At 36.7% G+C, this 25033-nt stretch overlaps 1 protein-coding gene across 8 annotated transcripts in view; it reads right to left on the minus strand.

Annotated features, from left to right (window-relative positions):
• Nucleotides 1–25033, minus strand: part of Mbnl3 (muscleblind like splicing regulator 3) — a 100048-nt gene that overhangs the window by 1657 nt on the left and 73358 nt on the right. For 4 of the 8 annotated variants that reach the window (XM_037198951.1, XM_037198950.1, XM_037198949.1 and 1 more), the window contains exons 2-8: nucleotides 23554–23718; nucleotides 10868–11059; nucleotides 9400–9636; nucleotides 5393–5552; nucleotides 4255–4290; nucleotides 1818–1912; nucleotides 822–895 (exon numbers count right to left, since the gene is read on the minus strand). In XM_037198951.1, coding sequence (XP_037054846.1) covers nucleotides 839–895; nucleotides 1818–1912; nucleotides 4255–4290; nucleotides 5393–5552; nucleotides 9400–9636; nucleotides 10868–11059; nucleotides 23554–23607 — 831 coding nt within the window. In that variant the 5' untranslated portion in view covers nucleotides 23608–23718 and the 3' untranslated portion in view covers nucleotides 822–838. The remainder of the gene's footprint in view (nucleotides 1–821; nucleotides 896–1817; nucleotides 1913–4254; nucleotides 4291–5392; nucleotides 5553–9399; nucleotides 9637–10867; nucleotides 11060–23553; nucleotides 23719–25033) is intronic. The other 4 variants (XM_037198947.1, XM_037198946.1, XM_037198948.1 and 1 more) reach the window with 4 other exon arrangements.

Raw genomic sequence — 25033 nt, forward strand, 5'->3', positions numbered from 1 at the left:
AATTCCACTTGACACACTGCAACATACAGAAGGAGCACAGCTTTTTCTTTTGTTTTTTTTTTTTTTGAGACAGGGTTTTTCCGTGTAGTTTTGGTGCCTGTCCTGTCCTGGATCTCTGTACACCAGGCTGGCCTCAAACTCAAAGAGATCCCTCCTGGCTCTGCCTCCCAAGTGCTGGGTTTAAAGGCGTGTGCCACCACTGCCCGGCAGGAGCACAGCTTTTTATACTGACTCACAAAGAAACGGAATCCTCACTGTCTTTAAGATGATCCTATCAGCCAAATTCTGACAAATTGACTTTGTTTTACTGCAACAAAAAAATGAAGCTTAAGAATCTTAAAGAATTAAGCCCAGCATGGCAGTGCGAGCCTTTGATCCCAGTATTTGGGAGACAGAGGCAGGCAGATTTCTGAGTTTGAGGTCATGGTCTACATAGTGAATTCCAGAGCAGTCAGGGTCACAGAGAAATTTTGTCTTGAAAACAAAACAAACAAACAAAAAAGCTTAAAGAATTCAAATTCAAATGTGATTTGTGCTTTTGGCTAAAACAAACAAACAAACAAAAAACCTCTTGCCCCTTTGAAAATAGAAAAAAACATTACTGAGTCTGAGCTCATTAGAAAAATACAGTAACAGCTGTCATCTCCACATCAAAAGAATCACCTCTCTCACATTTCAGTTTTGAAACTTTGGAATTCACAGTCAAATTCAAGTTATAAGCAATGTCTTTAAGTGAAAATGTTTACCCAAACTTTAGCAAATACAATTGTGTAAATAAAAGACACAACCTACAAATACCACCTACTAATACTTAAACTTACTGTTCTACTGGTAACTTCTACATGTGTGAAACAAACATGCTCCTATTCAGCTCATCTATTGATAATTGGGGCATCTATAGTAGTAAAAAAAAAAGATTTTAGATTAAAATGATTTCTTAGGAGAATCCTGTTTATTTTGTTCACTGCCTGAGTTTGTTACATTAAAATGATGCTCAATTTCACAGAAAACTTTAAGCATATTTACTATTTGCACCGTGTCAATTTTGGAGAGCATGGGGTGGAGTGTGGTTTATCCAGCAAATGAATGATATGCCTTGAGTCTTAGCTATCATGCTTTAAATTTAAGCAGCAGCCTTGGGGCAAGTGAGCATTTTGATAAGGCAGATCAGGGATCACAGTACTCAGTAACTACTAATTGCTTCGAAACTTCAAGATATCCTAAAAGTTGGCCATTTGCCTGTGACTCCGCCTGAAAAAACCTAAACCAAATGAAAAGTGGAAACAACACAAGCACATCTAATGTCTGCATGAGAAGGAATCTCTGATGTAATCATTGGGTGATAATAAAGATGTGCATTCCTTGGAAAGAAATGTGATAGCATGCTTTCTTTCCAGTGGAACTAAAGGTGATGTGTTTACTAAATCAAAGTTCAAACACAATAACCAAAAACAAGGGGAGCAGTAAAATAAATTATCCTCTTCACCAGGATGAGAAAGCTTTTAAGACATACTCAGTACAGCATATACATTTGAGGATTGGTGTGGTAGCAATAATTTGATATAGAAAAGCATGAATAACATCTGCTCACCAATTAACAATGAGTAAAATGCTGCCAATTTACTCTGAGATAAAAGAGAAAAATCACATACAATACCCTAATTATACATAAAAATAAAAGTTCCAAATCTAATGACTGGTTAAGAAATGCATAAGCATATGGATTAAGCACTTTCACCAATCCAAAAGGCATATACTGTGCCTTTTCAACACACTGTGGTTATCTAGGTCTGAACAGATGAAATAAATGGCCAAACCTGATTGCCTGTAGTTGTTGGAACGAAGGGAACGCTGGTGGCAGGTGTTGCTGCTGCAGACACAGTGGAGGGTGTAGCACCGTGCATCATGGGCACTTTCAGAAGGAAATCATGGAAGCAACACATGGAAGGGTGAAGCATTTACACAACCATGACAGATACGATGGAATGGGGCACAGTAGATATCCCAGCAACAAGCCACGTAACATCATCATGATGGATATACACCAGGGTACAACATGCAATCAAAGTCAGTGCAAAGCAGCACAGCATGGAATGGAAGAAAATTTAAAAAGAGAAAAGGGGAAAGCCAATTATAGTTATCATTAAGGAAAACAGAGCCATTCTTAACAATTTGAGCAAAATAACATTGTAGTGTATTCAAAATGCTGAATTTTCAGGAAGGGTTGTAATGAATGCATATGAAAAAAAATCTGCTGTTACCAGGGCTACCTATTAAAGCTAGTTAAGCAGACAAGTCACTGGGTTGCATAGTCAAAATTAATTACAGAATTGTCAACTGGTGTTTGGGTTCACTGACAAGTGCTATTACTAGATTTTTCTGGTACAAATGGCAGTTTGATGTGTACTTACCTGATCTGAATGTAAAAAGGATGGTGGTTCTGTTGATAAGTATGTGGTAGAAGAGCAGGTATGAAGAATACAGTGGACTATGTATTCAGTTTGGTAAGTTCCTTGGAAATTTTAGCTATTGTCAAATACACGAGTGCTCCATAGTAAATCTTGTCTTCACAGCAAATATTAGAGCTACAATGGCTAGCAGCTGCAAAATCTCTTTCAGGATATTTTTTCTTTGCTTTGCTACTTTCTATTTCATTCTCAAAGCCTTTGGATGCTTTTCTAATTTCCAGCTTATTTTGGAAAGCCAACTAGGGAATTGATGTGTGAATGGCAATGTGTGAATGTGAAGCATACACATATATTAATTTATCATGTCAAATTCAGATTTTCTGAAAGTCTACTGACAAAGTGAATGGCCAGGAGGAAAATGCAATCAATGCCAAAGTAAGCAAGACTTTCCCAAATAGTGATAAACAGAAACTCCAGAGCTGTCCCTTTTCTCCATCTCTGGTTACTTACTTCCTACGGCCATCTTTCATTGTCTCACGTGCTAATTCTAAAAACACTCATGTTCCTCTCATTGGAAGTACAGCAACTGTGCAGGAAGCAGCAGTGCCAAAGCATGCAATTGCATTCATAAGCAGAGCTCTGAAAGGGAAAGACCAAGGAAGCAGCCCCAAGAAACAAGTCACAAGGTGTGAAAAGAGAGACACACTTCTCAAAGTTGCAGATGTCTGTTCTTCCACTTACATTCACAGAATGTTCCTGTTAGTATCAACGCAATGTTAACTCCTATGGGGACATCTAAGGCTTCAACAACAGGCCTCATCCCTTTGCCAGGGTTCAGATAGTGCTGCATTTGTGTGGCTTCTATGTGTTCATCATTTTAACCTTTCCCTTTATATCTCAGTAACTCCGCAATCACTGCAGTCTACCAGTGGGATGGAGGGCAAGCTGCTGCAATTCTTTAAGATGAGCGGAAGTGGGTTGATAGGAGAAGCTGATGTGTTCCTTCTTCCTCACTTGAAACAAAACTAACTTCTCATGATCTGTTCCTGGTCCCCATGAAGACTATAGGAACTGTGACAACCCAGTGGCTTTCTTATCTTCTTTTCTATTAGTGAAATACAAAATGGCTTAGGGATGGCTATCAGATAGTGGTGGTAGCTAACGAAAGAAGTGTGTGTAACTGGCTATTCCACCTGATCTTAGCCAGAAGGCGGAGAGGATGTGACTGGTAGTTTAAAAATCACATCATCACCCCAAATCACTTTTGAAATGATTCTGTTGTGTAATTTCTGGGCAGATGATGCTCCATCTTTGAACACCAAAGCACCCATCACAGGGGCTGGAGAGATGGCTCAGCCATTAAACACCAAGCTCACAATCAAAACGTAAGAATCCATCACAGAACATGGCAGGATGTTCTAGCTTTGCTTAAGTCAAACTTTCTCAACAACTGTGTAATGAATGCATTACACTATAAGGATAACTTTGGGAGAGGATCGTTTCATTGTAGTTTATAAGTTATATATTTTAAATGTATTTTTTTTAAATAATACATACAAGGCCAAGAAAATCATCTAGTTTCACTACAAAAAGAAACATTTAAAAATATTTCAGTTGCTTTTTTTTTTCAGGATAGAAATGGAAATGGCAGGGTTAAAATTTGGCTACTGTGGCAACCTATTAGAGCTTGAGAAATATATTTATTTTGATTCCAAAAAATACCATATTAAACCCTAAATACTCAGAAAATGTCCACTCACATCATTTGGTCACTCAGGTTTTCATAGTTACAGTAGAAAAATGTCTTTAGGTTAGAGAAAGTTGAGAATTTTTGTACAAAACCTACCAAAAGTTGAAGCGGGTGCCATGCACAGTATTGGCCCTGTACACCATGCAGAAAAGCGTGGAAAGTAAAGAAAAGAGAGATTTCATTATTAAGGCCTTACAGATAGAAGTGAATTTTAACTAGAAAGATATTTTTTGCAATATCAATTAATCAGCACATGCAAACCAGTAATCACCCATGCTTATAATTACAGGTTAGATTTATGACCACAGACCCAGGGAATAAAAGTAACTCACAGGTTAAAAAAGAACTTTATCTTTTCTTTAAAGGAATCATATCACTTAAAATATATATTTATTCTAGGCAAATGCACTGTAAATAATTTATCCATGAAGTAGTTTTTTTTTGTTGTTTACTACACACATTCTTTTAAAGGTATGCTCCAGGATCTAAGCCTGTATTTAGAGAATTAATCTATTAGCTAGCTGATCAATTTATTATTTTCTATGTCTGAGTATACAGCACTATGTATTTGGACATGTTTATGTAATTTTTAAGTCTTATAAAAATGATTTTTAAAGCAAATGGTACCTTCACTTTACATTTTTCAAATAAAATTTCCACATTTTTTTGATAGGGGATTAAGTCCAGGGCTTTGCACATGTTAGACAAGTTCTCTATTAGACATACATCCCCAAATATTTACTTTCACTTAATAATAATTTCTAAGACTTAAGAGGCTAAAACTACCTGTTTTACATAGACTATAAATATACTATAAATTTATGAATTTAAAAAAAATTACTGATCTTGTTATAGTTACATGGACTACAGAATTTTACAGTATTGAAGTTGGAAAATTCTTTTGACAGATAATTGCTATCTGTGAAATAATAGCTACAAGTCAAGTAATTAGTTGAGATAAAACCAGTGAATCAACCTTTAGAAGCAAAAAAACAAACAAAACAAAACAAAAAACCGATCAAATATAAAAACTCCTTTCCTATTTTAATTTCAATCCATTCATTTCCGAAATCATACACATTATTCTTGATAACAGCAAATCAAATGTAATTGTTTTATTTTACTTGTAGTCAAAATGCACGAATGTGTCCTCCAACAAAAGTCCTTTAGAAGCTGCTTTGCAATGTACAGATTCAAACTGCTAAACTCAAGCCTCCCAGAGCTGTGTTCTCACCTGTTGGGATAAATGCCGCCGCCGCCGGCTGCGGAATCTGCATGTTAGCCAGAGCCTGTTGGCAGTGGAAAACATTGGGATTAAAGACTGGGGTGGCACCATTGGCCTTATCAAGGGCTGACCTCTTTGGTATCAGCTGAAGTGCACCAGGTGGCAGAGCCTATAGAGAAAGGATGAAACAGTTACTATCATCAGAGAAGAAGTAAAAATGTACTCAAACCAAGCAAGTGCCACTTATCTAAGATACAGCCGGGGGAGCCACTACAAGGGAATCCACAGAGCAAGACTTTCCATAAGTAGTGGATATTCAGCAGGGCAAACAATTACAAAGATTGGCTGTTGGATGGGGAAAAAGTTAGTATGGAACAGAAATATAAAGGGAGAGGACCTTTTAATGTCCCTAATCCTTAACACTTGGGGCAGGATGTGACAGAAAACTTCAACAGCAAATTGTCATACACAATTAACTTAGATGTGCTCATCTAGTAAACAACAGACACAAGAACAGAAATGACACGTAGAAGAGAAGATTTCTGCCCATTAAAGTCCCAACATGGATGTAGGGGGTAAATGGCATGTGGGTGATAAAACAGCCATTGGCATTAGAATACTGTAGTCCTACAAAACAAAACCTAATTTAGACAAAGACCTCAGGTTCAAATCTTACATCTAGAAAGTGTCTATCTAGAAGCTCACCTGTAAGGAAAAGGCAGGTGAATCATTCCTCCCCACCACCGATCTCACTCTTGTATTGTAGATTTAAGTGAAACGTAAAGTGTTTGCAGTTTTCTTTTATAGAGGCTCTCTGCACAGCTTAGTATATAACATTTGATTCGTTAAATATCTCTAAGTTTTGATTCTAAACCTACCAAAACTTTTAAGCCCTTCTATGTCTAAAGTTCTTTCAGAATATCATTGTGCTTTGACTATCCAAGGCAGCTCCTAGATCAGAGTCGTGGGAAAAGTTTAACATTCCTTTGCATTTTCCCTTCAGCAAATTATGTGCTATTTCAACAAGTGCCAGCAATAGTGAGGTGTGCTCCAAATTCCTAAGGAGACAGGAACACTTCCGCTGCGGAACTAGCTTGCCAAGCACCAAAAAGAGTCATGCCATGATCTCCTGACGTCAATGGATACTAAAATCCTAAATGATCTACATTTTCTTTTGAGAACCCTTCCTTTGATATATATATTATTTTGATTGTTCAAATAAGTTAGATAAAAATAAACCAAGTAGATTTAGTTTCTCTGAGAACAGATTGCAAAGTTCATGGCAGATCCTCATTTGTAAAATATTATTTATCATTCAAAAGTCCTTTTATTTTAAACCATTAAAGGTGAAATGGATTCATTTAAGATTTTACTGGAGTAGGACAGGAGACGCCTTATTTGGCTATCTAAAATATTTCCCTTTGGTGTAAGTTGAGGCTGTCCCTTTCTCTGGAAAATGGGAACAATCAGAATCAAAGCTGTGCTGCCCAGCAAACTCAAAACTGAGGCAGGGCCTAGAAGAACATTGATCCTGATAGGATAGCACTGTCTGTTTACTACTGGAATCTGTCTTCATACATTTGGGTCAAATTCTCATTCAGTGGTGCTTAAACTATTAATAAACATTTCTCTTATTGATACTGCAGGCTTTCACAGGCTTATCAAAAACTTACTAAGTTGCCAAAGAGGTGTGAAACTATGGAAGAAATAAATAAACCCTCTAAATCTTTTTCTTTCATTTTGTGGGGGAAGGTTTGAATGTTTCACTCTGTAACTCAGGCTGGCCTTAAAATCATGACAATCATTCTGCCTCAGCCTCCCAAGTTTTAGTATTATAGGCATGAGCCACCATGCCCAGCTTTTCAAAAATTAATACATGTAATTTTTCTTCAGTAAACTCAACTTGAGCTATACACATGAACAAGGAAAATACCATCCTTTGAGAAAACATTTATACTCTATAAAAAAGATTAAAAACACCAAAGGATCAAACCTCTTCCTGGAATCCTCCTTTATTTAGTCTTATATCACACTATTTCCTTTGGGTCAGTCTGACCCATAAGGTCACTGCTAAAGTGAGACCCTGTTGTAATCAGTTAGAAAAGGACTTTACGTTGACATTCACATGTTCTAATGAGAACATGCTCTATAAGATTTAACTGTCTAAATGGAAATAATTTGAGATTAATACATTATATACATACTCTGCCAACAAACCCAAATTATCAGTAGAAAGAAACATGAAATTCATCCCTGAGTTTAGGTACATGTACGTAATTGCACAAAAGCAAGACATTGCTCCTTTTTTCATATATCCTGCATGTGTATGTATGCATGTGTGTGAACTTTTACAACCAACTTAAGTAATCAGGAAGTTGAAGGCTTACCCGGGTGTGATACAGACCAGCTGTAGGACTAGAGGCTAAGTCAGAAAGATAGCTTGAGAGCAGCAGTTAGAGGCCAACATTGGCCCACATCTCTTCAAAATAAAATTAAGGCTTAGCTTCGGCACTGACTATCCTAGAGACCTTGCTATTTTCATGACTTAAAAGCATTCAAAAACATCTAAAACCAAAACTATTTGAGAATGTAATTAATATTCATTAACAGACTTGTTGCCGAGATCAAAGGATAAAGTGAGTGTGTTCTACTTTGGTACCCAGGAGTCAAAGGAGTCAGTTTTGAAAGAAAAGGTGTATTAAGAAAGTAGAGCCAGGTCAATAATGATGCTACATCCTTCAAATCACAAACTATGAGAAAAACCTACAGAAATATGGAACATTTCAGCTTAGGGAGGGACATGAGACATAATCCCTTTAGAACAGTGGCTCACTTTACATCATGAAATTTCAGTTACAGAAAAAATAAATTTCATCTACATATGAGGAAAACCTTCTAAAGAGGGATGGCTGAAAAGAAAAGTTGAAACCGATAAATGGTGAAATCCCGGCCAGCCTGAACTATACAGAATCTGAAGTCAGTCCGGATTACATAGTGCAACTCTGTCACAGGAAACAAAAGAAAGAAAGGGAAAAGGGAAAGGGCGAACAGAGAGAAAACAGAGACAGAAATGGGAAGTGGGGATGGGAGAAAGGAAAAAGCGAGGGGAGGGGATGATCTCTCTTATGAAAACACATGGTCTTTATCATGTCAATTTGAATAATGCATACACATGTAATTTGGTTCATATTGATTATTGGCTTTGGGGTTACACAGGTAACATGAAGTTTATTCAGTTTTGTCCCCCACTGGAAATATGAGTGGAGGTCTTTGGTAGCAAAAATCAAACAAGCAACGAGTGTGGCTAGTAACATATCAAAATAATTCATAGTTGTGAAACACTTGAGTATTTCTAACTTTGATTTCTCACACTACAGTGTCACACAATTATTTTTTTCTACTTGCTATTTGTTAGTGTTATCAATCAGAACTAACTCTTCCCCATAACTGACTGTTAGGGCAACTCAAAGGAGAGGCCTTTTCCCCCAGTCATGTCAAAATCTCCCTGAAGATATGGCTGGCTTCTGCCTTGATCTTCCCCTCTGTCTGCACCATACAACCAGACCAGAAAGGTAATTTTCACCTTTGGGAAATTAGAAGCTACTTACTACCTCAACTTTGAAGCACGGTGTTTTCAAAGAGCACTAAGGATGTGAGTAACCAAGTGCCCATGTAAATGACTGATAGAATATAGAAGCAACTCTACTATTTTTGAATATTTGGGCTAGTCAGACTGTAAAAGGCACTCAACATAATTTACTGTTTAAATCATATAATTTACCTTTTCCTAAAATTAAGAAAAAAAGAATAGTGGGTTAAATCATTAATAAAGCTTTTAAATAATTATCTTTAGAAAGTCTTAGCAAATAAAGTATAATAAAATGGTTCTCTCTTTTCTAGCATATAACTTTGGCTATTCATATTAAGATGTACCCATGAGTAACCAGTCTTTTATGTATGCTAAATATTAGACAAAGCGGCCTTACATGAAGCCCACAGTCCCAACCTGTTCTTACCATCGCAGCCGCCGCCGAATGGTTCATCTGGTGATGAGCTGCCTTGAGTTTGGCTTGCAAGTGTGGAGGAGGATGAAAATACTTGCATTTCTCCCGGGAGCATCGGCCTTTAATGTAATCCATGCAGATTGTCACAGTATTATCAGACACCTCAATCATAGAGACATCCGTAGGGTGAGCATATCGACAATCACTCTCCCCACGGGTACAATTTCCACGCTGAAATTCACGGCAAACCTTAAAAAGGAAAGAAACAAAAAAACACATACATTCCCAGTGATGATTGAAAGGTGACTGGCTTTTATTTACCTTCCAAGAAGATACGAGAGTCACATATGAATTTTGTCATTTGTGTAGGAAACAGCTATAAAAGATGAAGTGTAATACAAAGCAATATTCACCCTAAGATAAAAACACAATTTCATAAAAGGGGGAAAGATCACATTTTCCACAAAGATAAGAGTGTCTATTTGCCTTACACTGACATAATAGGACTTGAAAGTATTACTGAAAATGTGTTTTAATCCTGAAGTTAACATATACCCTCAAGCGTAACGATTTCTTTAAAGCCTAGGCTGGTTCTTTATCATACAGCAATACACTAGTGGTTTTACATGGACAATTTGTAAACCACATTGAGTCAAACCTATATTTAGGTTCCATTATAATACATGAGCAGGCATTCAATTGGTTGCCAGTGGAGCTGACATTCTAAGAAATCAACCAGTTATTTATTCTAGTGAACAAAGACTAGCAATTAAAGGAAAACTAAAGGGTGTCAATAAATCAAAAGATGTTTGAAATTTCCTTTAAATTCTTTAGGTTTCATGTAATATTTATTGTGAAGTCCATCATTCTTAACATGAAGAAAATCTTTAGGTGTGATGAAATTCATTTACAACCTATACTCATATAGCTTTACATTCTATAATTGTAGAATGTTAGGTTCGTTTTTCAGTTTATCATTTTGGAAAGTAGAGACTCATGAACAAATCTAGTTATTACATTTTATAAAGCTCCAGCATGGGTACAAAGAAAATTCTCACTTAGAATTCCTATACAGCAGTTCATGTTTGGGTATACTTGAAACATTGTTTGACCTACTACACAACAAAATTCATTCACTCTAGAACAAGGTCTAACTGAAGTTAAAAAAATGTTTAACATTATTATTTTTTTTTTCAAGACAGGGTTTCTCTGTGTAGTTTTGGTGCCTGTCCTGGAACTCGCTCTGGAGACCAGGCTGGCCTTGAACTCACAGAGATCCGCCTGGCTCTGCCTCCTGAGTGCTGGGATTAAAGGCGTGCACCACCACCGCCTGGCTTAACATTCTTTCTCAGGCTCCTTATGCTAAAAGGTACTAGGATATTCTGATTTTAAACATTCAACAAACTAGGCTTTGAAAAGGTACATTATGCATAAAGTTAATATCCATTCTACAAGCATTTCTATACGTAGTCACAAATACCTCCAGTCTATCTGTACGAATTGGTTTTGGGGCAGGAACTCCTGGCAATGCAAGATGTGGGTTTCCAGAAATCAGAACTGGAGTATTCGGAAAAAGTTCAGCAGGAACCAGGCCCATCCCAGGATGAGGCATGTAAGGATTGAAAGCCATAGTAGGATTAGCTGCAAGCGATGGATTCATAGGAAAAGATGCCTGTGTTCAAAAGAGAAAAAAAGAGGTATTAGAGCTAAACATATCCTTCTTACTATTTATTACACCAGGCATTCTCGAAGGAATTACAGCATTTCCTAAGCCACTATTTCTGTTTTTCTTTTGTTTTTGAGATTATAATCATATTATTTTACTATATTTATCAAATAATTATGTATTTTTATTTTATATCTTAAAATTTATAAATTATATATATTAATCTTTATATATTCATATTATATCATTATATCACTTCTCCCTTCCCTTTCTTCCTTCTAAATCCTCCCATATACCCTTTCCTTACTCTCTTTAAAATGTATGGCCTCTTTTCATTAAGTGTTGTTAAATGAAATAAATATATAATATGTATATATTCTAAATATAATCACCACTGTTTCTTGATTTTTTTGTCTTTTACTAATTTCCATATAGGAATTGCTTTTAAAATGACAACTATCTATAGGCATGGACTTGACTGGTAAGCTGATTTTTGACAAAGCCATAATTTCCCCAATGAATGACAGCACATGCACACACGCACACAATTTCTCTTGGTTCCTCACACAGCTATGCCTTTAAACGTAGACTCTGTGATCTCCTGAAAGCCCATTCCCTTCCACTTTCCCCTTCCTCTTCCCAGATGGAATGCTGCCTGTCCTACCACATGTCCAATCACCCAATAGCATCCTTCTTTGTTTTCTTGGCCCACTGATATTTATACAAGACTTGAAAAAGAAAAGGATAATTTAGAAAAAGTGAATGCTTTAACAATCTACCATCCACCTAAAATGAGGATAGCATTGGCATTTTATTTTACTATTTTACTACTAGTCCTATTTCATAAACGAATCTGACTTGCTGTGGAGGCTCACAAAGGTTTCCTAGTGAGATCTGAGCTTGCTTTACCCAGCAGGGCTGCATTAGAGGAGTGCTTGACCACATGCGTGGTTACTAAGTGATTGAAAGGGTTTGCACGTGGATGTGCTATGGGGAGGTCTTTGCTCCACCTTTTGACATTCCTATAAAAAGCCCTTTAGAAGAGACAGAAAGGACTGGTGGATAAGGATCTAGGCCCTTCCCAAGGCTATCCTGTGTTTCTGTCTGTCTCTCTCCCCTCTATATTTCTATCTAAATCTCTTAACACTTTCTCCTCAAGAGTACCCTGGGGAAAAAGTGGGAGCTGGTCTCCCACAACTTGTCCAGCCTTGTCTTTATTTAGGGGCCAGATGATACTCATAGTTCAAAAGGAGGCTCTAGAAATGCTACAAGGATCCCTATTAGGGAAGAAGAGATAACAGGATTGTATGGTCATGATTCAGAGTATAACTAGTAAGGAAAAGCTTTATAAATGCAAAGGGTTGTTACCTGTTTGTCTCTCTTTACAGTTCCTGGATTCAAAGAGATTGGTATATGCATTGCCTTTAGCATCAGGAATGGCACATTTTATCATTTTACTATGCTCTTTTCCAGTTCGTGCCACATGTGTGCATCTTTTATCAATGTGGATATTGTTTCATTGATAGTTCTCTTGTCCTCCCTAAAGTACTGAATACTGACTCAATGACTTGTAGATACCCTTGAAGGTACATTTTAAAAATAAAATTTAAGTATTATAAATGATAATATATATTACTTATATATTTCTAATAGCAATTTAATAAGGTAATAACTGGTGGTATCTCACTATATTTTACTAAGTGCATGTGATCTTTCTTGCATTCATTTTCTCTTTTTCACCAGAGAAATCAAGCTACACCCATGCCTGCTAAATTACAAAGGGCTTCCTCTAAAACAGGGACAATAGGAATCTGTGGAGTCTGGTGGGGCCATATATAATCTCTACCTCATCCTCCATGCTTACTTCAAATTTTCACTAGCACAGCTGCCTGAAGAAACCCCAAAGGCCAAGTTGGCTGAAATGGAAGTGCTCCCACTTTAGCATCCCACCTTATGTAAATGTATCAAATAACCTGACTGCTCTGTTAGGAAGAACAGAAAGAATCCAGCTTAAAGGAACTGGACTCATTAGGGGAAGGGAGGAAGCATTTTAAGATGAAAGGACCACACTAGACACCAAGAAAGATGATGGGGTAGTTTGCAGAGGGACTCTCAGGTTTAAGGACAGATAGCCTTAGGCTGACCAAGCCAGGCTAAGTCTTGTGATGAAACGTTCTCAGGAACCTGTCAAAGTTCTCACCATCTTTGGGAATTAGACCTGACAAGTCAGATCTTACTAATTCAATGATTTATACTCTTGTCAAATTCAGCAAGAATCTTTGAAAGTCAAAACCCACATATGAACCACACAGCAGTCTTGTTTGTTTCTATTTGTTTTCTCTCAGAATTTTTGTTTTGTTTTGTTTTTAAGACAGGGTTTCTTTGAGTAACAGCCCTAGCTGTCCTGATTTTGCTCTGTAGACCAGGCTGGCCTCGAACTCAGAGATCCGCCTGCCTCTACCTCCCGAGTGCTGGGATTAAAGGCATGTGCCACCACCACCTGGCTTCTCTCAGACTTTAATAGAAATTTCTCACTGAAGTTACTCTTCCAATTCTAGATTGTTTTTAGTTTTACTTTTTTCAAAACTGAAAAAAATTACAACTATGATGTATTGAACAGAAACAAAGGCTAAGGGGTGGGTGAATTGCCAGACTAAAAACAATAAGGAAACTAACAAATTAGTAATAACTTATCTAATTAATGTTCAATTAAAAGCCAAGCCTAATGTTTACCTAAGCAAGGCTTTCTTTTTATAGCTTTAAAACTCTATTTTTTTTTTTTACGCCAGGGAAAAATTTCTGCTTAACTTCTTTCTTTTTAAAATCATTTTAATTTACTTAGGGTCTGTTATTTCTTCTAACAGTATGAAAAAAAAATCTGTAAATAAAACAGGAGATGTTTAGTTCTTTTTAAAGGTTTAACCACAAACTATCCCAAGTTGTTATTAGATTTTAAAATTAGTGTTGTAGCTTTTATGACCATTTCCTCTTTGAGAATAAATTTCATTCTATTACACTTTATTGAGAACAAGTTCTTCCAATTGCAGCCCTGGAGCAGAGGCAGGAACTCCTGAGCTGCTCATTTCTTTTCAAATAAGCATTTCTATTTTCTCACTACCACCTCTGCCCCAGGCTAACTACTCCATTTTATGAATCTGAACATTCAATAGCTTAGCTTTGACTAACAGCCACAGGTTAAGTCAAGCGGCCTATAAGCTTGTGCATTCGGTTGCAATAAGCTAAGCAACTTAATCCTGCTTCTATGTATATCATAGCACTTCATGTCAATTAAACTAACATGAACCCATCTGTGAGTTATTACTTATTTCAAAGAAAAAGGATAGGGGTTTGTGTGTATGTATGCTGGGGCTAGAACCCATGGCCTTATACATACATGCTAAGCACACTTTACCACTCAACCACATTCCCCAGCACTAAGGAAAAGGTTCTTATTATATAGAATCTGATTTCTCTGTATAGCCTGTAGTAGTCTACACATTTCAATTGCTTCTGATACTTAAAGCTTGACTAAAATCATTTACTAAATATTTGAAAGTATGAGAACTTTTCTCTCACAACCAGATGTAGATTTTCATGCTTCTGAATAAGACAAAGCATAAAGAATTGTGCAGGTAGCAGACTTTAGGAAACAAGATCACTGGAAAATTATTGATCTCAGTGTCTAGCAGTTTTTTCTCCTATCATACAATTTTCTAAGACTTCTGGGGCACTTGCACAGAGCCTAGAAACTACCATGTGCTCAAGAAATGCATCCAAATAGGGAAAAGTCTTCAGAAAAAAGGGCTCCTAACCTTTTTCATCTGGGACTTTCTGAGAGTCAGCTAAAAGTTGTATACAGGTGTACACACACACACACACACACACACACACACACACACACACACACACACACACAATGCTCCTTCGGATCTTAGGAAGTTCAAGGGCCCAGGGATATTCATCCCTGGTGCAGTTTTCTGGCTCCTCAAAGGCTTGCCCAACTCATGGTCTACAGACCACATGAAGCTGGAGAGAGCCCCAACACAAAATCAAAAAGCTATGTTAGACATTATAAGACTGTTTTGTAATTATTGATTGGATTGCACAGCTCTCAAACATGAGCTTTGTGAGCGACAATGTCTTGTCACAATGGCAAAAGGTTAGAAAAGCCCAGGTGAATAAGGATCCACAAATCAAGATCCCTTAGGCAAATCTGACCTGTCCCTAGTTTTGTATGAACAGGAACCTGCCTCTTATATTTTTAATGTTTAAAAATATTAACAGAATAATATTTAGTGACAGGGAAATTACTATATTTTTATTTTAATATCTATTCACTGATCTCACTGTGCTGCTTTGTAGACCTGCATTACAAAAATTTATGGACATTCAATTCATTTCAAACACAAAAATTCCTACACACACACACACACACACACACACACACACATTTATATTTACATATAAATGTTTCTACATGCTACTCAGTGATTAACTATGGGGAGACAATACTTGGAATCCTGCCAAGGTAAAAATCTGAAGTACCCAGCAAATATTCTTCTTAAAGGACTCGAAGCACCTTTGAATAGTAAAGCAATTCAATAAAAATTCTGGCTCCTTAATCAGTTACCTGTTGATGATCTTGGTTGATTTCACATCTTAGCTACTGTGAACAGTGGGGCAAGAAACCTGAAAGTATAAGTGTCTACTTCACATAATTATTTGAGTAACTAAAGTCTAACACAAATTTCTGATAGTCCTAAGGTTCCCAACACATGGAACAGATAAGTGAGGAGATGAAAATGCTAACTGCACTGATTAGCATTTCACATTCTATGCACATATTATTGTAGTGTACCTCATAAATATGTGGGTGGTAAATATGCTTCCATTTAAAAATTAAGAAAAAATGTCTCAAGTACACCTGTCTAGTTTGTAAATATGTTTTGGGACACTAACCTATTACTTAAAATGAATTATTAATCAAGTTAATGAAAATTAAATGTTGTGGCAAATCCATTCCTTTGTCTCTCTAACAAAAGAGACCTACTTGTTCTCGGTAATATCCAACATCAGTTACAATTATTGACGAATACAAAGATTTTAAGTGATTTAAATGATATCACAGCCTGAAGGCCACAGAATAGCAGTGGCCTTCCTTCTCTGAACTTCTATTTAGAGGTAGAAGACTAGGGTAAACATTTGTTAGCAATTTGTTGACTCAATTTTAATACCAGAAAAATAGTGCCCTTAAATTTTCCTAGCACTCACAATACCTTCCCTTTACTGTTCCGTTGAAGACATTCATGCTGTATAAAAGAAGTAAGCCATTTTCATCATCACCGGCTTATTTCTGTCAGAAAATTCTTAAGAACAATGAATGCATGGTTGTAGTTTCTATCTCCTCCATAGAAGCACTCATTTGCTCTTTTCCTATGCTGATCTGTAATTCCTAGCCCTCTACTGCAGCTTCTCATTCCACTGGGTAGATTTGAACTGGGGTGTATGCCCTCTTTTGTGCATCTCTGTATCTCTTATACTCACAATAATCTACCAATCATTTGTCTACCTGACTACTTTAATGTTCCTTTTTACCCAAGTCATCTATATGGACCAATAAATATTAACTAAGGTTACTGAAAAAAGATTCCTAAACCACTAGTTGGTTTTAATTTACCAAATTTAAAAATCTCAATTCAAAAATCACAGTGCAAAACAAACAAAAGTAGTTTTTCAATTAAGGAAGATTTTAGGCAAATGGGTACTCCTATTTTTGAGAAAGTTGGGACATGTTAGACCAATCAGTTTGAAAAGCACAAGGCATTTTATACCCACATGCATACACGTATGTTCCACATGTATGTACATATTTTTATTTGTTACTAGTTAGTAATACCAATACTAGTTAACTAGATAGTACCAGAGGCTAAGCGTTTCAAAAAACGGTTTTGTGATGTAACAAATCAAGCTATGTAACTTCCTGTTTTTAAATTACACATAATTAGATATATTTATTGGGTACAATGAGCTAAATGAACACACACACATCCCCTCTTTGTATGATAGATGTTCATCTATCTTAAATGTAGTATTTCAGTAGAATGAAAACTATTTTAAAGATACAGTTTGTGGCATGAATTACTCAATTGTGCTATATTATGCACTGCTTGTATATAATACAATTATCATTCCTTCCATCTAACTGTAAAATTTTAACCACGGACTTACCTCTCTCTTCTCTCCTCTCCACTACCCTTCTTAGTAACAACTATTCTATTCTCTACTTCTATGAGAACAGCTTTTGATGACTCCATATATGACTGAGGTAAAATATACAACTTATTACAAACTGTTTATAGGAGATTAGTGCATTACTAGTGTAACTCGTATCCACTGGATAGTTAAAAGAAAAGAGTACATGACGAATTTAAATTAATATTGAGCATCCCTTAAAGGCAAGCTAGGAACTTAGTGTTACAGACTTAAAATCATCAGGGAAACCATAGTTTTTCACACATGGTATCCTGGCAGCCCTCTCAGTGGCAAACTTCTAAACTATATTCACCTACACAAGAGAATGATTTTGATAAAGAAATAAACATTATTTATAGATGAGACTGTCAAGTTGCTTTGTTTAACTCCTATCAATGAAAAAGATTTCCCAGCACCCTCCAAAATCCTCCTTTCATTTTTGTATTCTCCTCTCATACAATACAGCCTAACTGTAGTTTCCATCCCTCCACTCCTTCCAGCTCCCCCGACCACACATACACTGCCTTTCACTTCACTTGTGAACAAGAGCAAACCGTTTTGTGATGGCAGGCTCACAGCTCAGACTAAGAACAGGAGTAGTGAGGCTAGGATGCCCACACGGTCTCATCAGTATCATGCTGAAAGAAACTTAGCTAAGCAGCCCCGGAGGAAGAGGAGGAGGAGGAGGAGGAGGAGGAGGAGGAGGAGGAGGAGGAGGAGGAGGAGGAGGAGGAGAAGGTGGAGGTGGCAGAACAGGCCACGGCCAGGTTACATTTAATTTGTCCCATGAGAATACTGAGGGAGGAAAAAGGAAGGATGTTGAGTTTGTCTACAAAACCTAGATAAATCTAGATGAAATTCTGGTCTCACATCATAGCAGCACTCCAGGAATGCTTGTGATGTAACTTGGTCAACTTCAATGTGGCACATCACATGATAAGGACAATCACAACTATCTTAAGAGCACATTAACCTTATAATTGTATAATATCTATTGTCTAGTGACTTGAATATTTAAAAAAAATCATTTCATACAACATTTTTGTTACTCTGTCGAGATGGAAAACTAGGTACCAAATTGCAGAATCTTCATTACAATACATTGTAACTCCTTCTATTTCTGTTTAATTGGTTTATTAGTTAAATTTTATTTAGTGCACAAAATAGTGGGTTTCATTATGACATGTTATATGGAATTATATATATTTTTGTACTTTGCTGTTATTTTTCCTATTACCTTCCTTCATCCCTCCTCCCAACACAATTGTGTGTGTGTGTGTGTATTCAAATCTGAATTCTGTTGGATGTATGTATTCAGTTTGAGGTGACATGATCAAAGCCATTTTGAATCAGGACCATCATGATCTCCTTAGAGTCATTACTAGACTTTTTATGTGTAGTTTCTCAGCAAAATGTAACTAGATAAAACCATTAGAAAGTTACATGGTGCTTTACAGGTTGAGCATGGCAGTGGGAATGTGCTAGAAACTTTGGTACTGGTTTATAATAAATTGGTTATATTCTTCCTAGAGTAAAATCATGTTTCACTCAACCACTATATATGCTGTTCTTTCTGACACAAATCTCAGGATTCTAGCTGGTCTGGCTGCCATTCATGACTACACATCTGTCATGAAGTCTCACAATAAACTACACTGTAGCCAATTCTGGATCTGAGTATCTATGTCTTCAGTATTATAGCAGTTTGAAACAGGCATTCATTGACACCACTTTAATACCAGCTTGTTCTGGAACAATGGACATAGTTTCCTTTTCCACTAAATCCAGAAAATATCTGGCATATCTTGTCATCAGGATTTTATAAAAGGATCATGACAATAACTATTCTTTATAGCATGAACTTATCAGTAGATGAAGTGAGTTTGTGTCAAGTACAAAGTCATTTGTAACTTTAATACAAAATTTCAAAATGGGCATATCTTGTGAGAGATTTTCTTATTTTCAAATTGTAAGTTCTTTACTGATTTTCAAAAATTGATAAGTAAATAAATATTTTCCAACTTTATTTGCACTTACTTAAAATCGTTCAAGTCCAAATATTAAGAGGATAAACAACAAAAACACTGGAGTGTACAATTACTAGCACACAGCTAATTAGTACATCCCCTTTCAACTTCCAGTTTTTTGTTTGTTTGTTTGTTTCTCTCTCTCTCTCTCTCTCTCTCTCTCTCTCTCTTCTCTTCTTCCTGAAGGGCTACAATAATTACTTCAGTCCCTATTATATTAACACATGATACTGCTTTAGAGAATTATATTTATTAAATATAACTATGATTTAACATGATAGGCATGGGTCCCAACAGACATTGTATGACTCAACCTGAGATACCCATGATGAAGGTAAGCTATGGAATGGTTTATATATAGCATTTGTGGTTTCGACGCCTTAACTTAGTCAAAATGAAAGCCATGGAAAGCATAAGGCAGAATTGGAGGGCTTGGCATACTGCAAGGGGACCTCAAATGTGCTGAGCCAACACCTTCTATGTAAATCATCAGGTGACTGTACTCCACTAGGTCAAGGTCACCTGTTCATCAGGATCTGTTTTCATGGCAATTACTAAATTCAAAGAAGTAAAGGAATTTCCTGATATTGACAGATCCAGGTATATAAAATGTCTAAAGAAAAATATGCGTAGTCTTACAGCATCATATTTACTTTATATGTACGTACATCATCTGTAGTAGTGAAAATTAATATCTATCACTAAAATTCATTTTTTTAAATGAAGAATTTTTTAAATTTTTGCTTTATTTGAGAGTTTTCTAGTGTGTCTACTTCAACTACTCTTTTACAGTGTTCTTTTGCTTCCTCACAATGCAAACAGTCTGAGCATAAAAAACAATGGCTTTTAAAATGCATTGGAAAATGCTAGGGAGCCACACTGTTTGCTCTACCTGCTAAACTTTCTTAATAAAGTCAACAAAAAGCTTTCAAAGGTAGATCTTTACAGTAGCAAATGTCAGTGCAGACTTGTTAAACACAGAACAAACCTGCCTGCTATCGCAAGCATTCCACCTAAATTGACTAGGTGTGGTTTTTATTCATTGTTCAGTTGCACTGAACAGAATCTATTCTCTTGCTCTCATTCTTTGTAGGTTGACATTCCCTTTATCTAGGGGCTTATAATAAGCAAGCTATATTCAATTTTCCAAAGGCAGATGCACTCTCCTGGTATCCTAGAAACAAATCAAAGTATGCTTTGTGGAAAGACCTGAGGTTCAAGCCAGTGATACAAATGGTTATTAATGTGTTATCACACAAACACAGGTCTGGAAAATTTTAAACAAAATTTTTTCTAACAACAAGTATCAAATTATCAGTAAGGGGATGATTAAAAGAGATAAAGAGAGCAGTTCATAAGAAAAGTAGATACCACAGAAATTAAACAAAATTATACATTACCTTGTACTATTGAGATTGGGATTCATATTAAAGAGATTTATTCCAAATGAGACTGGTAAATTTCACTTAAAATTGCACACACTAGCTCAATTACAACAGATCTACAAAAGCTAGTTCCTAGACCATAGAGGAGGAGCATATCAACCATCTCAGGATTAGATTTTTATGCACATAAAAGCTGCAGAAATTAATCTATATTAACTTATTATATCACAACAGCTATCACTAAATAATATGAGGTAGAAAAATTTCTAATTGTTCCCTGGGGGTCTTCCATGTAATATTTATATAATGTAACATGCCATAAAGTAAATTGTACTTTGTTCAGTCCTATCAATTATCGTCTGAAGCCTGAGATCTGAAATTACCCCACTGAAGAGTAAAGAAAATACAGCCTATTATTACACTTATGGAGAACCAAATTAGAAAGCACAACCGAAGAACTTTCAAAATTCCATGATTGTCTTCCTCATTTCCTTTACAATGCCACTCCCTATTTGCCCAGTAGGAGCCATTTTAACCATTAATACATGGGAGTTGGAACAGAAAGGGTTGCACAGGCTGAATAGAAAGAATATAGTTGTCTTTCTTTCTTTCTTTTTTTTTTCTTTTCCTTTGGTTTTTTTGAGACAGGGTTTCTCTGTACAGCAGCCCTGGCTGTCCTGGAACTCACTCTGTAGACCAGGCTGGCTTTGAATTCATTGAGATCCACCTGCCTCTGCCTCCTGAGTGCTGGAACCAAAGGCGTGTGCCACTACCATCTGGCTGTCTTTCTTTCTTGCCCCTACTTTGCCCTATGCCTGGCTCTCTGATTCCATGCAACAGGGCATTACTTTTCTGTGTGAACATTATTCCCAGTATCTTCCCATACACCTTCATCACATAAGAGCCCAGAAGAGTTCAAGTACTTGGACCATGTAAAGTATTACTGAAGGTCAAGTGATCTCTAAAGAGCTCATTGGTTACATGAGGATTAATTGATCAACACGATCGTCATCACTGAGTTAGAAGGCAAACATATTTGGCAAATGGATGATGCAGACCATGAAATATATCTTACCTTAATCTGTCTAGATATTCTGGAGACAGAGTATCATAAAGAACAACAAGTACTCAATAGCCTCCTGTGGTTGGACTTAGTAAACAGATGTGCTAGTTAGAAGACCATATCAACATGCTGCTCCTTGAAATCTGAGAATCAATTTTGTAATGAGATAAGCTTTCCTGACAGTAGATTGTCCCACTCCCATATTTTCACTGCATCTAAATGCTGCAGACATCTTTCAACTTTCAGCCACAGTCCCTGATGAACAGGTAACAAAGGAAGCAGTCTTTTCAAATTGGTCTTGTTCGTGGGTAAAAGGAAGCATGCTAGCTAGAATTTGAATGAGAAACCACTGAGTTAAATCAGAGACGTGAAGAACTATAGCAGAGAGGGGACAGTTTTCAATTTCCACGGAGAGGTGCCAGACTAAAACACAAATTTGTATTTTAAGGTGTTAGGATAAGATTAATTCTCAAAAGCATAATATGAATAGATAGAGTTTAATTACATTTTTGAATGTCAAGCTCATAGGAAATAGGAAACAACTGAGAAATGGTCACAGACCACAGGACAGAAGGAGAACAATTCAAATAAATGCACCATGCTGCTACTAGATTGGACACTGAAATAGAAAGATCACGTTAATGGAAAACCTGGTGAAGTCTGAATAAAACTTAGAGTGTATATAATAATACTTGGATACCAGCTTCTTGGTTCTGATACATCTATAATGGTAACATAAGATATTAACATTGTGTGAGGGAACTACAGCCTAGTAGTATTGTGCTTGTATAGCATGTATGAGGCCTTAGATTTCATTACCCTCATTGTTGAAAATCTAAGTGTAAGGATAAATGTACAGCTCAGTGGTAGAGCTACTGCCTGCCTACCCTGTTCAAATCCCTGAATTCAATCTCTAGCACCTCACAAAAAATAAGAAAGAAAGAAGTCTGGGTAAGAAACAAAACAGGAGATTCCCTGCCATGTTTTTGGAATTTTTCTTTTTCTTTTCTTTTTTTTTTTTTTTTTTTTTTTTGGTTTTTCGAGACAGGGTTTCTCTGTGTAGCTTTGCGCCTTTCCTGGAACTTGCTTTGAAGACCAGGCTGGCCTTGAACTCACAGAGATCCTCCTGCCTCTGCCTCCCAAGTGCTGGGATTAAAGGCGTGCGCCACCACCGCCTGGCCTGTTTTTGGAATTTTTCTAATCTGAAATTATTATAAAAGAGAATTTATTTAAAAGTAATCACAAGACTAGGTGTTGTGGTACATATGTATGAATCCCAGTGTTTGTTTAAGAGGCTGAGACAGGAGGATGTTGTGTTTGAGGCCACAGTAAAATTCACTGCAAAACTAACAACAAAGCAACAAATAACAAACTTTCCTAATAAGAGAAATTTGTTTGAATTAATGTCCTACAAGTCAAAAGTTTCAGTGTAATAATCACTCTCCTCATTTTACAATGCTCCATTTCTTTTAATATACTTTTAGAAACTCAAACCCTCTATAAATGTGACCAAGTTTTTAATCCAACACACCTGATTGCTTCCTTCATACGAACAGCTCTGAACTGCTAAGTAGCACACAAGAATTGCCCTCAATTTTGTAGTACTTAACTTCCCAAAGACCCTGCAGAGAGGTATTCCAATGTAAGCATATATGTTTTGACAACAGCCGTGGAGCTGGTGAGCAACAGCACCCAGCATTAGGAAAACAGTCATACAGCTACTCGAATACTCCACATGCACTGGCAGTTTTCAAAGACTCTGCCATAACTTACAAGAGATGACATCTGAGCGTTTTGGAGCATAAGCTGCATCTGCTGGGCGAACATGGCTGCGGCAGTCTTCTGTTGAATCAGATTGTTCCTCCCATTAATTTCCAGCTGCGACTTTAAGTGGGGTGGAGGGTGGAGGTACTTGCAGTTCTCTCGAGTGCACCGACCCTTATAGCAAAAATTGAGACAAACTTTTGTTTAGTGTATCTAAAATTGTGATATGACTAAAGAAATACTAGAACCTTTCGGAACTCTTAGGAACCCACAGTCGCAAGCACTATACATGAAGTCACTCCTTTGCTTTGTACCAGCCCTGTAAAAACTGAGAGATACTCTTAAATCTTCCTCTCCCAGCCGAAGAAAATGAGACTAGGAGAAATGAAGTGACTTGCCTATGGACACATAGCCACGGAAAAATGAACTGGAATGGAAATCTAGTTGGTCTAATTCCAGAATTCTCTTACTGGCTCTGTTTTGTTTTACTTTGATATGCATCATATTGTATTTAGAACATAAAATACTAGGAAAGGTATGCCATAAAATGTAAGTAGAAATTTAAAAGTTAAATAAAAATCTTTCAATAAGAAATGTAAAATCACTTGTTTAAGAACTGGGATCTGGATCGATATGTACAACTAATTAAGAAAATTCAGGGAGGATATTTAAGAATCACATGCAAGTATATAAATTCTGTACTCTATTACCTGGGACCCCAAGCTTTTTATTTCCTCAAAGCCTTAAGATGTGAAAAATATCCTGGAATCCAATGAGGTTTTGATAATCTGAGAATAAACCTGTATGCCTGGCAGTCACATTGCTCCTCAGGTTCTAGCAGCAATGTCCTCAGGTCCGTTAGATACTTGGAACGAAAGTATTGGCTTCTCATCCATTTTTATTCATAGTTTAAGCACTTTCAAGAGAGGCTCCTATTTGAATTCCATTGAACCATGCATAGTGGCTCATGTCTGTAATTCCAGCATTGTGGAGACTGAGGCAGCAGGCCTGCCATGAATTTGAGGCTAATTTAGGCTACAGAGTGGGGTCCAATTAAAAAAAAAAAAAAACAAATACAAAAATCCCACATGCCTTTGATGTCACCTAAATGCTGACTCGGCTGCTAATTATGTGGTAGGACAAGTTGTTTATTACAATGTCTTAATATGCCCTACCACTCTACTGAACTATGACCCTTACATGAAGCAACTAACAACTATCTTGTTTGGATTACTAAATCCACCATAAGCTTTTTAAGACAAGCACAACTGCAAGTAAAACATTTTCCCACAGATGTTCATTCTTTACAGTGCATGAAGTTATTTGAGGAGGAAGATGAAGGGAGAAAAAAAATGCAAACTTTTCAGTTTGGACTCAAGAATACAAGTTGCTAGGCTACCTGAATTCCCAGGAGAGAAATGAGTTGGTTCACCAAGAGTTTTCATTCAACACATCCTATGCATTTTACTGCTCTAAATGTATATATGTA

Source organism: Peromyscus leucopus, chromosome X (assembly GCF_004664715.2).
Source record: "Peromyscus leucopus breed LL Stock chromosome X, UCI_PerLeu_2.1, whole genome shotgun sequence".
In the NCBI taxonomy this organism is placed as follows: Eukaryota; Metazoa; Chordata; class Mammalia; order Rodentia; family Cricetidae; genus Peromyscus; species Peromyscus leucopus.